The 16,097-nt window shown below is 39.0% G+C and overlaps 1 protein-coding gene across 1 annotated transcript in view; it reads left to right on the plus strand.

Moving 5' to 3' along the window:
* The window catches only part of PTPRN2 (protein tyrosine phosphatase receptor type N2), a 645,372-nt gene that overhangs the window by 577,951 nt on the left and 51,324 nt on the right, over positions 1-16,097 (plus strand). Inside the window, exons 15-16 of the mRNA XM_032679900.1 lie at positions 3,824-3,971; positions 11,681-11,754. Coding sequence (XP_032535791.1) covers positions 3,824-3,971; positions 11,681-11,754 — 222 coding nt within the window. The remainder of the gene's footprint in view (positions 1-3,823; positions 3,972-11,680; positions 11,755-16,097) is intronic.

Raw genomic sequence — 16,097 nt, forward strand, 5'->3', positions numbered from 1 at the left:
TTGGGTTAACTTAGAGATCTTAGAGATTTTTCCAACCTAAATGATTCTGTGATTCTATGATTTAGAGATTGACTAGACAATTAGAATGTAATGGTTACATTTTTAACCTCATTTAGTCACAGAACCCGTACTGGATGGCCCTTGAAAAAAGAAAAGAATAATGAAAAAAGTAAAGAAAAACAAAACAGTTTGACGCCATGTTACAACATCAACCAAGGACACTGGAAGTTCTACCAAAGCCAAGCCAGGCTGCTGTGTTCTGTCTTTGTGTCCTTGTTCAAGCACACGGAATCTGTCTTAATATTTGCCACTGGCATCATCTCTCTTGGCCAAAGACTCATTGTCCCTGGGACAACTTTTCATCCCCTGGCTGAAAGCTCATCTTTTGCCTTAAAACTGGCATGTCTCACACAGTAATAATAGATATCACAACACATCCACTCTCTCCACATAACATTGGCACGTCCTCCTTATCCCTGTGGCATGTTTGGTAGCAAGAATATCTCATCTATCTGTACATGAGAAAGTATGAACTGGGCTGCCAATTGTCCTGGCAGGTGAGGGCCTGTGGAAGGAAAATTAAGACAATGAAATTTAAGGCACTTCGGAGCTGTCCAAGCAGACAGTGTTTGTTTAAATAATATACTTTGGATTGCAGGACTTGCCTTGATGTGGACATATTGGTGAGACTAGACCTCTACTTTTTCAGCAGGCTTGAGGAGCATTACAATAACAGTTGTGACAACCTCTATTTATTTTACCTGCTGCTCTGAGACAAGGACAATCATGTGCGTGTTTGACATGTTGGTAATGAATTTCTTTTGTACCAGGCAAATACTGCAGAATGTCTCATCAAAACATCCTAATTAAGGAGCGAATTTGAGTAGACATACAATCTCTAAAATATCAGAAGTTCCACTCAATTTAATGTACATCCAGCACTCCCAAGAGAGTGTTTCAAAATCACTAAGCTTCTGTTTAGCAAAATGGGGATGAGCGTAGGGGCTCTGAAGGACTGTAAATGAAAGATTACTTAACTCTGAGGGAATTGTCTGGCTCCTGAATGTTTTAAAGCAAGCTTCTTTCTCAGTAGCTTTTAAAAATGTGCGTAAAGCAGATGTTCGTATTGTACAGAGCCTTCCATGGGTCTGTTTAAATAGTCAAACACCTTTTCGAGGTCTGTCAGGAAGTACCCTGTGAATCTGATATGTGTGATGTAGATATTGAAACTACTCAAAAAATGGTTGTCTGGTTAAAGTAAAGACTGCAGTGTATGTTCATTTGAAGATTAATTTCTCTTTACACTCAGAATTACCTGGAAAATGAAGGTAAAAGTAAAAACTTTTAAAAATAGGTGAGTTTATTTAAAAGTTCATGTGCACTAAAAGCAGTCAAATTACCTTAACTGTGTCGTATTTGATGATTTAAAAAGGAAAATAAAATTTCCTTTTAAAATACAATCCTTGAAATCATCAAAGAGACAAGTTGGAGTTAACAGGAAGCCTTTTGCTACATATAGCCCTGCCTTAGGAATAAAATGTTCATGGTCTTTTTGCTACAGCTTCGTGGATCTCACAGTATTTTGGAGAGACTCAGTGTTGGCAGATCTGTATATCTGCATAAAATGTCCCTGAAGTCTATGGGACATTGATGAAAGGCATGTCAAAATGAATCACATTATAAAACTGTGGTCTAAAATGGAAAGATGCTACGGGCTGGTCCTTGACTGCCTGATCTCTACTGCATGCTAAACAGCTGCTCTGAAGCCAGGACTATTGGCTCTGTGGTATTGTAAGATTTTGCTATTTTTTTCCCTTTGCCTCATAAAAATTCCTATATACCAACAAGTCTCTGCTCAGAAGGGATTATCTATTTTTTTTAGGATGTTCAGTATACATAGCCAGGCACAGAATCACTAGGAGAAAAGAACAGGATCTTTAACCTCCCTCTTTTCCCCAGTAGCAACAGCTTTTTGGCAAGGAGAAGCAAACTATCAGAGTATGGTTTCCTCCTGTTAACTTGCAAGTTAAGTCTGGTAACACATTAGCTGACCCACATGGCAGGAACACGCAGCTCTCCCAGCTCCCCGTTCGTCACAGCTCTGTCCACTGTAATGTGTTTCCTTCATTATAAAAAAGAAGCAATCACACAGTAGGTGTTTTGATTGTATCTAGGCCACCACTGTTCTTTACCTCCTTTAGAAACCTTTCTTCTAATGCAATATCTTTCTGTGTCCTTAAAGATATACCTTCTGGAAGCATCACTTCTTGAATTGCTTTTCAGTTCCAGGTTTGATTTACAAATCTTGTGTAAAGACGCAGACCCCCGACAAACTCTGCACAAAACAAAGCTGTGTGTCAGGATCTCTTCTGTAATCAAAAAACTGTTCAAGCTGCATGAGAGAGCAGTATCCTGCCTTGCTGACCAGGTGGGAAGCACAGTGCACAGCTCATGTTTGGCAGAGGAGAAGCTGCAAGCTTTCTGCACCTTCTGCTAAACCTGTTGAGAGGGCACAAGAGCCTTTCTTCTTCAAAGCACGTTTGGAAAGAACAATTCAACATAACAGACTGTCTAGGAAAAAGGTTTTCTAAGCAATTAAACTGCTTTCTATACTTTACAGTAAATCCTTTATAGGAGATATTTCTAGACAAGGTTTGCTACTGACTGGGTTGTATTATTGAGGGCTCCAGCAGGAATCACTGTGACCAATGTTTGGGTCAGAAGCACACGCAGCTCTGCTCTTGACCTCTCAACCCCTGTCCAGACCCTGAGCCTATCTCCTAAAGTCTGTTAACATCAACCTACCTTGTAAAGGTAGTATGGAGTTTAATTTACAAATATGAACTGTGTGTAATGTGAGATGGTTCTGTTGTTGCTGTAGGAGAAGATGGCAAGGTTGTATAAGTAGACTTACGGTACCAGGTGATCATTTTCTTAATTCTCATGTTTAAGGGAGTGGAAGATTTCTATTTTTCCTCACCCTTTTTCCTTTCTGCTCTCTTCCCCCGACCTACTCAGATGATTTTCGGGTCCATAGGGTGAAGGAATAAAGGTTTGATTCGCTTTCCATAAATCTTTGGAACTGAATTCCTGATCCACTACTGGACTGGATCTCTAGCCCTGGGAGATCTGCAAAAGCTTAAAGACCTGCACCAATATGCTTTGATGGGCCATCATTCCTGCCACAGACAGACAGTTTTCTTTGGTGATGCTTTCCTAACACTGTTAATTAAGCAATGTAAAATCTTTAACTACACATATTAATATTAATTAACAACACCTTAGTTCGAGGCCCTCTCTGTGCCAGTCCATATGTAGAATATTTCTGATGACCCAGTGCTTGAACCATGACACTTCTACTTGGCTGTTTTTTAATTCTCTTTGACAGCTCTATCATTGTTGTTACTTGCATATGTGCTTGAACTTTAGTTTTAAAAGCCTTTGGTTTTATGAGAGCTGTCATTTGTAGTAATTTTTGTCAATGGAGTTTTGTTTCTTTTCCATTGCCTGATGAAAGAGATGGTTGTGCTTATGTTTTCTAAATATTGAAGAAGAAACACTTTCCTCTTGAAGCTCAGTAACTGGATGTTTCACACATTTCTCTCTCTTAGCACTGGGACATTTTAGCATTCTCATTCTGTATAGCACAAATAAGCTTGAAGTTAAATCCCTGAAGTGAATAAATTAGCCATAAAACTGAGGGGTTTTTTTTTTTGCTCCAAAGCTTAGGATTCCCGTGTTTTCCATCTTGAGAAACATCTTTTTAGCTTAGCTTTTGAGCCTAGCTAAGTAAATGCTTAATGCAGTATTCTTTTAATTCCAGTCCTACATGGAAGATCACCTGAAAAACAAGAATCGTCTGGAGAAAGAGTGGGAAGCTCTGTGTGCTTATCAGGCCGAACCCAGCGACGCCACCGTTGCACAGCAGGAGGAAAATATCCAGAAGAACCGCTCCCAGGCTGTAGTACCATGTATGTACACTTTCATTCAGATGATAGCATTTGAAGCTCTTGACACTTTTCCGAATACCCTTTGCACAGTGGTTTGAAAGCTACAGATGGCAGGCAAACAGAATGCAGAGCAGCTTCTATGTGCACTACAAAGATGGGGCTACAGTTATGGGCTGGGTGCATGTCCAGTTGTCTATGTTTATCTCCTTAAAAGTTGCATATATGTACTAGAATGCACAACTATGCCACATAACGCTGATGCTGCAGCTGTGCTGTCTCATGAAATCCCATAGCCAGGGTGCTTTTCAATGCTGAAATATACTTTCTATACAAGAGTGGCATCTGTAGCCATTCAACAGAAAGAAGTTTGGCATGTGTTTGGACAAGTTGGTATCATGGCCATCCAACAGTAATACCAGCAGTCTATAGTCAGAGCTAGATCATCTGTTTATCAGATACTCAGCTGTACTGAAAGATCCCCTTTAGGCTTCAGTGGATAAACTTGCAAACTGGTTTCTCTCTGCAAGGCTTAGGATAAAAAGAGAAAAAGGGGAAAAAAAAAAACAAACCATGTTTATATTCCTAGAACCCGTTTTTTCCTGTAAGCAGCCACCTTCTGAGCTTGAAATAAAAGTAACATATTTTTCCTATGCAAATATATGTATCTCATAGATTACATTGGTAATCTATGGGCACACATTTTATTAAGCAACCAATGAAACAAAAATGAAACCGAGAATATATGCACCGTCCACAGCAACCAAAATGCTCTCAATCAGTGTGCCCACAATCCAGCTGGATAGCTTGGCAAACATATGTATCTATTTTAATTTTTAAAGTGCCCTGAAAACATTAATTTTCACCAAGAGAACCTTGAATAAGTACTATTCCTCCTTTAGAAATGGGGAAATGACAGGTAACACATGAAGTAAATGTCATAGCCAGATATAGAGTGAAGATTCTTTGGAAGTATGTAATAATTTAGCTGAGCCCGTAAGTCCTTGCATATTTGCTTCAGCAGGGTTTGGTTCTTTTGTTTATGTAGTGGCTCTTTCTGCAATACTTGGCTCCTCAGGAGAGGGGTACAGTAGTTTGGCAACATTAATTCTCCTGAGTAAATGAGGTGCTGGCCGGAAGCAACAGCAGCAGTTTGCTAACTTCCATGTGTTTTGGGATCAGGTCTGTTGAGAAGTTCTAAAGAAGTCACTATGAAAGTTAAATTAATTAAAGGAATGCAAGACTTCTGTGCTCTTTTCCATCCTGAAAGAGCAGAATTTAACTGACATGACAGGAAGTGAAAATAGCTCCACAAAAATTGGTATTGATCCAAGTTAGTCTTCTCTCTTAAAGTGTTCTATTCAATATGGACTTACAGTTAGACCATCTTAAGCTATTTCAAGTCTCTGCTCATAAATTAAGCCAGATTGGTTTTGGTTGCTGCCTTGGAAGCAGCATGGCAGCTACAGGTGTTGTCAGGAATTGGTGCTGATTATTTGAGTGATTTAGAAACTGTGTCTGCATGATACGATGAACTAAGATAGAAACCTTCAGACTACACTTGTCTACCTCTAAATCCAGAAGTAATGTGACCATGACAGGGCTAAAGAGCAGAGATTTTTACTTGGGTGTCAAAGAATCATTTAGGTTGGAAAAGACCTCTAAGATCGTAAAGTTCAGCCATTACCCCAGCACTGCCAAGTCCACCACTAAACCATGTCCCTGAGTGTGACGTCTACACATCTTTTAAATACCTCCAGGGATGGTGACTCAAGCCTATTCCAATGCTTGACAACCCTTTTGGTGAAGAAGTTTTCCCTAATACCCAATCTAAACCTCCCCTGGCACTGTTCGAGTCCATTTCCTCTTGTCCTGTCACTGGTTCCTTGGAAAGAGAAACCGACCCCCACCTCGCTACAACCTCCTCTCAGGTAATTGTGGAGAGTGATGAGGTCTCCCCTGAGCCTGTTTTTCTCCAGGATAAAGACCCCCAACTCCCTCAGCTGCTCCTCGTAGGACTTGTGGTCCGGACCCTTCACCAGCCTCGGTGCCCACTGGACGTGCTCCAGCACCTCAATGTCATGCAACACCAGAGAGCTGAAGTATTTTCAGAGCTAAGAGAGTCTGTCTCTTTTCATCATATTGTACCATGTGGATGTATCAGCCTACACTGATCAGCCTTCAGTTCTCTGCCATTGCTTCTTCCATGGCATATTGTTACACCTGTTCTTCCCGCTGCCGTGTCTAGACTGAATCAATACTACCTGGATATGGGCAGGGTGACCACAATCCATCTGAAGTTTTAGTTAAAAGTATTTTAGCACATTTAAAAGGCAAAATGCTATTTTTACTTTGTTTCTACAATGTAGAAACTTCTATTACAACTATTAGCGCACTGAGAATTTTCCTTTTTGACTGAATTGCACAAAATTACCTGCCTTCACTTTCTGAAGTGGCTGCACACTGGTAAACAGCTGTCGTGTTATATCCCTAAAACTATTTTGTTGATGAGTGAAAAGTGTGGCATAGAATTTAAACAATATTAAATTTTGATAAGCTGGTTATTTTAGACTCCAAGTTTAGACTGAGATGAAAAGGCCCAGTTTGCCCGTTTTTTTTTCCTTGTTAGGCACTAAAACTATAGAAAAAAGTCATAGATTTGCTTCATAATAAATGAAGAAGCAAACCCGATATGATTTTAATATGCTATAGAGTTGTTATGCTACATTCAATATATTCTCACAGAGTAATGTCTTGTTAGTGTGTCCTTACCCCTTTCATATTAATAATCACCTTGTCAAGGTAGAACAAGATTGCCAATTCATGTAGAAGATTTCATTTTAGAAAGGCCTCAAAGAAGCTTTAATATCATGTTGTATTTGCTTTGCATTTTCCTTTCTTAACCAGTCTTAAAATAATACAGTGTTATTTTTTACTGATTATATAACTGATTTAATTTCTAGATTAACATTATCACAATTTTATCATAGCTTGCTCTTATACCTATCTTCTCTATTTACAAACAGCTTTTAAAATACTTGATTACAGAACACCTTGACATTGCACTTCATTAATTGCTAGTTAAAAAAAAATTATAACAATTCGAGTAACCTGTACCTTCTAGATTAACAAAACTGTATCCTTCTATCCAATTGACAAGCAGATTGCTATAATTTAGGGCAGTCAATGTTTATATTTAGTACTATAATTTAGTGATACCTTTTTTTCTGTAGTAATGTATGAGCAGCCCAAAAAAAGCTTTCCAGAATTTCTTTTCTCTTTTTGTGTCTCTGCAAAACAAACCCATCTCAATAGGGTCAATACTGTATGTTTTGATGTATGTATCCCATAAATATATACAGGTATTTAAAGCATTTGGCAAACAAGTTTTTGTAGTGAACATCTATCAAAAGCTGCCCACTGTAGCTGTGTCCATGGGTCATGGTAGATATTAAAGCAACCTGCTTATCTCTGTGTTTGGCTTTCCTACAAAGGAGAACAAAGCATTTGTGGGCAGAACATGCACCCAGCTCTGAGGCTTGTATGCTTTTAGAGCCCAGCCAGAGGTTGTGCACCAAAGATTGAACACCTGAACAGAGGGCACCTCCTCCAGGTTTGTTCATTATCTGTGTCAGGAATGGATGTACAAATAGTGCTCTGAAATAAATGAACTTGATTTCAGTTCAGAGCTAAGAAAAGTTCCATTTTGTGCTGATCATCTATAGGCAAAATAATGATAATCAACACATTATGATTCTTCATAGTCTTCAAACAGCTCCACTTTTGCTCCTTGGTAGTTCTTCCCTTTCTTACTTCAGTGCAGTTCTATACAGTGCTTTGTATGGAAAAAAATCAGTCTAAATCTATAAGGAAGAGAATGATGGTCCAGGCAGAATGTGCCAGGTTGATAGTTGTAAGACTTGCCCTGATCTGTGTTGCCTGGGTCCACGCAATCCAGAGTTGTCCATATTCCTTGTTTTTAGCCTTTTTTTTGTTGATTCTGTTCCTTCAGAAATATCTGATTAAAAGGAAACAGAAGACAGAGGGAAGATGTGTGTCTTACTTTTCCAAGCTTTCAATCCCCATCTAATAACAGAAATAATAGATCTTCATTAAGTTTAGACAGAGGAATCCAGTGCCATTTGAGATGCCTAAAGTATTCAAGGTACCCAGGCAGAACTAGCAGCTATAACACAAGCTCTGTGAGAAGCTTGTGCCTCTCCTAGCTGCTAGCCTGAGTGTCCTTAAAACACCTCAGATACCACTAGAAACCCACACACAAGCATTGAAATCAAGTTCTCCGGGCATGAGTCAGTAAAATCGTAGATTAGGATACCTAAATTTAAGTGTCTCCGTGTAGCTGCCTCCACATGAGCCAGGTGTCAAAGCCCCTGATACCGCCAATGAAGAGCCAGTTAGTGCAGTGACATCAAGAGGGCTCTGCAATGGCCAAAAATTGTTTAGTTTACAGTGAAATAGCTCTAGGATGCCATTGTATATCCTGTGTGAGCTACAGATGCTGGTTCAAGAGGGTACAAGTCTTTAGGTCTTGTGTCGTATCTGTTATCCTTGTGCAATGTCTCGTCTACTTCACAGTCTCTCAAACATTACATCTTCATGTTTAGCCAACTAAATAGAGCTCCATTAAGTGTAACCACTTCACATGAAGATATCTGTATGTAGATGCCAAAACTTAGATGGTTTTAGTCTAGAAATTGAATTTTTATATACTGTAAACTCATGTGTGTCTGCTTATATTATCCTCTGTCCTTTATCCTCTATCCTTTATATTTTATAATTTATATTTTGTATGTGTATAAAATACAACATTGTGCTATATTTTTCCACAACCACAGATTAGTCTAGCCATCTTATTTAGGAAGCCTCTCTCTGCCACATATATCCATCTACATATTTTGCTTTTCTTTCAGCTGTGGCTTGGCTGGAGCAATAGCAAATGCAAAGTAGTTCAGCACTCAGCAGCAGCTATTGTAGATACTTAAAATGATGATGAGTTGTTGCTTGGCCAGATTGCACTACCTAGTAACAGCATTTGTCTTTTCTCTCACTGCCTTATTACCATCCCTCTCCTCTCCTGTTTCTTCATTCATCTTTCTCACTTTTTAGATTGATCTTACATATCTTCCTTTTTTTGACATGCCTGTCCTTACTTTTACTTCCTGCTTCTCCTGATTCTCTTTCCTTGCTTCCAACATAATCAATATGCAGTTTACAAAAAAAAAATGTTATTACTTTGGTGATTTTCCCTGTAGTCGCTCATTGTTATCATAACATTCTGGTGTCCGTGGTATTCTGTTGCAGTTTTTTTTTCCTTTTCTTCTTTCCTTGCCTGTTTCTGAAGATCTATTATGCAAGTTCCTAGAAGCTTTGAAGTGATAACAGGCATAGACAAGCACAATCTGTTCATTGTCAATATGAATGCTTGATGCTGCAACTGAAGCACACATGGGTGCAAACTCTTGATATATGCGGAAAACATATGTACAACCTTTTTTGCACACTTTTTTTTTCTAAGTGCAAATACAGTCTCACCACCTTTTCACTACCAAAGCCTTAACAAGTCTCACCCTCTGATAAACCCTCCAAGACAGCAGAATAATGACATGGCATTATTCAGATGGTCTGGATAAAACATTTTGTTTTAAACAGAAAAATCCTGAAGTTACTTATCTGACTCCTGACTTTTATTGGAGAGTCACCCTGTGTCTGTTTGCTAAAAACTCATGGATCACTGTCTGCTCTTTCTCCCTCATCCATTTGAAAACATTTCACATGTTTTCTTTGGTGATTAGTTCACACTTTTGCTGTCCAGTGAACGGGGCTTATCCTGAGTGCTTGCTTAGTTTAAGGTATGTGAGAGACCACATTTGCTGCATGTAACCTGCATATCTTCTGCAAAGACAAAAGTTTTCAGAGCTGTAATTCTTCAGGCACTCTGTGACAATGTTCATTGTAAAGCTTCCTGTAAAAACTATTGAGTAGCCCAAGATCTCAGGTGTCAAAAGTTCATTTTTATATTTTGGATTTTTTGTGCAATGGTGCCAAAGTGAGGTGGAAGTGAATAACGTGCATGAACATCTTACCTTTCTCGTCTTCTTCATCCTTCTGTTGTGTTGAAACCTTACCAGGGAAAATGATTTTATGTGAATAGTAAAGACTGGCTCTTCATTCATTTGACATGACTTATTCATCACTGATCATATTCCAGGAGAATGTTGTTGACATTGTTGGGTGAGATTAAATGACTGTAAACACTTGTACAAGCATCCCTCTGTCTTGCTCATATATTGAACTGCCATGGCATTACTGTTGAATGAACTTAACCTCCTGTGAGGTACTTAGAATATTTGATAACTCATTTATTATTCTTCTTTATTAAAATATTGACTGGTACTAAATAGTTTAAAAAACATCTTGGAATCCTGGTGTTAAAAGTGGTGTCACAAGGTACAAAAGGGGACAGGCTGTATTCCTATACTATTATTTTGTCTATTTGAAAAATCAGTGGAAACATCCTCTCAAAACATCAGTATCCATGTTCAGCTGTAGAGGGTTACAGAAAGGGCAGCTCCATGACCTCTTCCCACAATATACTGTGGAATAGGTTTGCTGAGAAGTATAAATCATGCTGGTTATGTATCAGGTACAAGCTATTTGAGATTCTTACGTAAAGACTTAGACATCTCTCGCATAAATTATCTGAGTGTGGTCTGGTCTTTCTTTCTTTAGTCAATGGAAAGAAATGGCATTTCTTGAGTACAGTTTGGCCTGTTTGAGACAGCTAAATCAGGATGAAATGATTCATCACCTAGAAATATTTCTTTTCTCTTAGCAGAAAGTGAGTCTAGATGATTGGAAGAGATGCAGACATCTGCATTGTCGCTGTCTAAGTATAGACAAATAAAACCCATCTATTATATATGTCCTGAAATAAAAAATTTTAAAAAAAGAAAAGGACTAGAGTTTGGTGTGTACCAGCTTTAAATATAATTGAGCTAACACCAGTAAAATTACAAGTTAAAAAGTGATAAAATAATCTTGATGATGGGCAAACAACATAAGTCTCCTATGTCCAGAACTGGTGTTTTCCTTACTAGTCGTGTCTGAATCAGCTACAATAGCACCAGTGTAAGATATCTATGTGTGCTCCAGTTGTACTTTAAGTGCAATTGTGATTGGGATTTCATCTTCAAGTCGTATCGTCTCCCCATGTCACTAGTGGAGCACCACACAGCACTGGTCTTTGATCAGGGCAGATTAACTTACTGTGCATCTCTCAACTGTACTTCAGTGTTCCTGCTGTTCATTCTGTAGAGAAGCCAGGTGGACAAAGTTTCATCAACTTCCCTCTTTTATGACCCTGCAAACACAGGAGTGTTTCCTATAATACTGGGAATTTTTTAGTGATTTGCCTAGTTTAAATCTTAAATTCCCTGAACAGCACATATTCCCATTTTAACTAAGAGAGGTTGTAGCACATCACAGTGCATCTCAAGAAGACAGGCTTTTCTGATTCTGAGCCTCTGGAATGTCCCAGTGCTTCATTCTTAAGTCAGACTGTGATGCTGTGGCTAGGCCGGGAATCAGAAGGAAATATCCTTTCTGATACTTTCCATTTACCGGTCTTGAAATGCGCATTAATCTAACAATGTAACTTATAATGGGTAGAATACTGGTATAAAAACTTTCTTCTCTAATTTTCTCCTTTGCAGATGACCATTCCAGGATATGTCTGAAAGGTGAAAGCAGCCACGACAGTTCAGACTACATCAATGCTAGTCCAATTGTAAGTACGGTAACATATGACAAATAATCCAAATAGTTGATCCCTGTCTTGCCTTGTTGCCAAAATATGCTCACTTGAGGCACCTCGCTGCTCAGATTGTGCAACCTCAGGTTGTGAGCACTTCACAACTCTGTTTCAGGCTGTCCTTACAAATTTAAGAGAAATAAATAAATAAATAAATACCTTTTAAGTTTATGTACTAAGAAAACAAAGTCATTAGATAGTCCTCATTCTACCTTGTAATACTGTCGGGTTTTCTGTACTTGGTATTATTAACTTACGAATTATAAAATTCAATGCTATACCCTTAGTGGAGCTTTTCCTTCTCCGAGGAGGTAAAAATAGCTTGTTCTTTTTTGCTTTGCCCTACTAGCTATAGCCATGGGAGGAATAGATTTTGTAGTCATGGAGAGCTGAGCTCCACAGACTTCTGAGCTTCTTCTGCATCAGAAAGTGACATTTCCTCTTACCTTTCTTTCTCTGGTGACCCACTGATGAGCAACCTGGTGTTTCTGTAGCTCTTCTGGTTCTCTGAGCTTGCTGTTTTCAAAGCAAGAACAAGGTCCCTTACCCCTTGTATAATCATTCCAGCTGCAAAGTAGGTCAATCCAGTTTTTGCATCCAGATACTCCAGTGTGGCCAAGCTGCCCCTTCCCACCTTATGTAAGTTGAATCCTCTCTGGTCTGTGAAAGGTGATAGGGAGAAAAGGTCTCTCTTTGTAGACACAAAATAGGTATGATAGTGCCAGTAGCATTGCCCTGTCATACCATCTCAAACGGAAGTGTCATGATATCCATGTGAAGGGGGGAAAAGGCTCAGTGTCCTTGACCTCTGTGGTACTGCTACTGTTGGAGTCACTTTTTCTCATGCTTTTTATTCACATTAATTAGGCACTAGTTAAAGTTATTAGAGGGAAACTATGAGAAAGAACTTAGAATGGAGAATTAGATCTCACTGCAGTGGGCTGTATATGCCATTACTGGCTCATTTTCCTGGGGAGTGTCACTCCCCCAGTTAAATGACTTCGTGTGGGCAAGGCAGCTGACAATTTGCAACAGCATGAAATTGCAGTCTGCTTACTTCCAGTGTTGTTAACAATACTTTTTTTCTTAAAAAAACCCACAAGTACATAAAAGCTGTTCCCTGATCTCTGTTTTCTTTACTTTCAGCAGAGTTCAAAAGCTTCATTTCCTTCAGCATATCAAAATGCTATATTCTGAGAGTTAGAAAATACACAGAAGTCAACAAACATCTTTGGGATGTTTTTGTCTTTCGCTTAGGGTAGATGGGAAACCAAAGCAGCTGCACATTCAGGGATTGCCAATTTCCATTTTAGAGGACAAGAACAGACATGCATAGATTAGAATTTCTGGACTACTTTTAGGTGTGTCTCTGACTAGACCAAGCTCTATTTGACACCAGGATCAGCAGATCACAGTAAGTTGGTGCTCCAAGGAATATGTATCCTGCCTGTAAATCATACACAGAGGTCCAGCTCCAGTGCTTCAGTGCTCTGTTTGCATGTCTTCAGGACACAGTTGGTGAGTTGTGTTTGGTCAAGCCTTAATTTGGTAGTAGAAACAGAGAGGTTTATTTGGAAAGCACAGGAGTGGGAGGGGATAACTGGAAGTAAGATATAGTATTCTTGTAAGAGCTTGGTTGTGATTCACATGATTACAACTTGATGTCAAAGTGGACTTACAGCATCTGTAGACAGTGCTAAGCCAGGTTCAGTGGTTGCAGCTGTACAAATCCTGGGATTTACCAAAAACTCAAGATGGGTTACTGAACCTACCCAAAAGTCTGCATAGACACAGCTTAACTAGTTTAGTACACAGATTTGGTTGGAGAAGGGATAAATTCTTGCATGTGTGTATATGCCTGTTGCAATTGTAATTCTGGATTATAGTGTAATTATTTCTTGAATTACACTGAAAAGTATTAGATTAAGTAGTATTGGAGGTGAAGAAACAGGACCAAGATATCCCATTGACAAAACTGGTTTGCTTTGCCAGGATGGCTGAAGCTAATGCAAGCAGAGGGTCTCTGCTTCCACAGCTTTAATTCTTGTACTTTTACACAGAAGCTGCCATTCTATCCAGCTCTTAATAAGGGTATTTTCTTCTGCAGGGTTAGAAGGTATTTCTTTTTTTGTCGCTTTCCCAGTCTCAAGAGTTTTGTTCAATAAAACAAGTCACACCGATGAAGCAAAAAATCTTATGGTTGTCTTAATATCTCTTGCAGAAATATTTCTATACCCAGAGAAGAGTGGGTTCACAAGTGTTTTGTTAGACTGGGACAAGTACCCAGTAACTTGTATAACCAAGAAAAACTACCAAGAGAAATTCTTGAGTTCCTTTTCTTAATGGTAGGATAGAGAACCTGCTGTTTGGGGAGAAGTGCCACAGCTGACATTTGTGTAGACCTGCTATTCCAAGGAAAGATGTGCTGCAAATAGTTTACGTGAGTTCATTTCACTGAGTAGTCATTTTGCTATTTTGAAAGCAGTAGATCAAAATATGTGTTTCCTGAAGGTGATGCAGTGGGAGGTTGACAGGAGGAAATCACTGCTTTGCAAGCCCATGGTTTGGAAAGGTTCCCTGCAAACTGTTGAATTTAAAAAAAAAAATAAAATTAAATATCTTCAGGTAAGTGTAAACATATTTGTTAATCTGGTATAGTTTTTGTAAAATGAGGTAGAATATAGGAGTGGCAGAGAGATTCAGTCTCTGTTCCTCTCCACCTCAGTTGCCTACTGGAATATTGTGTTGGGCACTTGATTCTGCAATATTTACTGTGGTTGTACAGCTGTTGCAGCCTGAGCTGGACATACATGCTATTACTACTGATCTCTATTTGAGATCTTTTCTGTTAGCAGGTACACATTCAGTCAGTGTTCCTGTAAGTGTGCAGGGGATGTGGAGTACCAGTACAGTACTGATCTGCCTTTGCTTGCTCTTGCAAAAATCCTACCGTTTCTTTCCTTCAGACTGCTGTCTTTCCACTTAAATAACCTCGGTAATTATCATATCAATACAGGGATGCTCCTGGTGCATTTGGCATTGCAGCGCTTGGGTGAGGAGTGAGCACTGTGATAAGCTGCAAGATGGGCATTAATAGCTCAAGATCAGTACAGGCTGAACTGACTGGAAGAGGCTTTTTCCTCCCCACGTGTGTGAGCTGTCTGGTGGAGGAAGAGTGTAAAATAAAGTAATTATATCTGAGCTTCAGAAAGGGAAGCTGCCAGTCGGGTGCATGTCACTGGGTATCTCCAGCTTCTGGGTCAGTGGTCCAGTCTCCAGCTGGGGCTCACTCAGCCTTAACTGAAGTCTAAATGAATGCAGCAGCACACCTTAAAAAAAAAAACCCGTGCTAGAAAATGAGCTGGCCACCTGCCCACATGTTTCTTCCTTTTAAAAAGTGCTACCCCTCCTCAATACCTCCTTTCCCTCCAATATGATGTGAAAACTGGGGTTAGATTGGTGGCCTCACAGCAGCTGGGAATGGGTGAGGAGAATCAGGAAAGATTTAGTCCAAATTCTTCCCATAGGTCTTTAATTTCACTGTAGTGTAAGGCCAGGCAAAATGAGTCCTTGGGATAAATTTACAGGGTAGAAATCTGTTTCTCCCCTCTCCGAAATAACATAAAGTACTATGATAATAACTCTGCTATCGGCAGCTGAATGAAAAGCTTGCAATTACAGCACAAGGAGACCCTGACTGTGCAGAATAAAACTGTGATAATTACTTCTGTCATATTTGTACTTAGTCCTCATTAAATTTCAGGAAAATCATCCAGTAGTAAATAATGTGCAATCTTTGCTTTTAAATCAGAGGTCATGAAAGTAAATGGGAAATTCTGTTTTTCCTCATAGGGTGTCTGAGAGAGAAAAAGTCCCGTCAACTACATTTTAAAACTCAGTTTGCTTATTATTGAAGACACCAGACTGAGGAATGTCATTAGCATGACAGTTTGTTCAAATACAGCATACAAATTACATCACCAAGAATAGACTCTGAAATTCACAATGGCATTCACAACCAGATTTACTTCTTTCATTCCATTAGGGGTTTTAAAGGAAGGATTTAAAAAATTGTTTTAAATTTTAATTCAAACATGAAAGGGAGGACTAGTCTACCTTTTTAATTTTAATGCTGAGATAAATATGATTACAAAGTTCATCTGCATTTGCAGGATGTGCTTTCTTTTACATAAACAAATACACTTTTTCTACTTTTAGAGACTGCTTATACTTCATGTAATAAATACATGCATGGAAGTAGATTTTGTTGGTGCTATAAACACATTAAGTCTGGAAACCACACAGCAGCTTGAATCTAT

Source organism: Chiroxiphia lanceolata, chromosome 1, assembly GCF_009829145.1.
Source record: "Chiroxiphia lanceolata isolate bChiLan1 chromosome 1, bChiLan1.pri, whole genome shotgun sequence".
Lineage (NCBI taxonomy): Eukaryota > Metazoa > Chordata > Aves > Passeriformes > Pipridae > Chiroxiphia > Chiroxiphia lanceolata.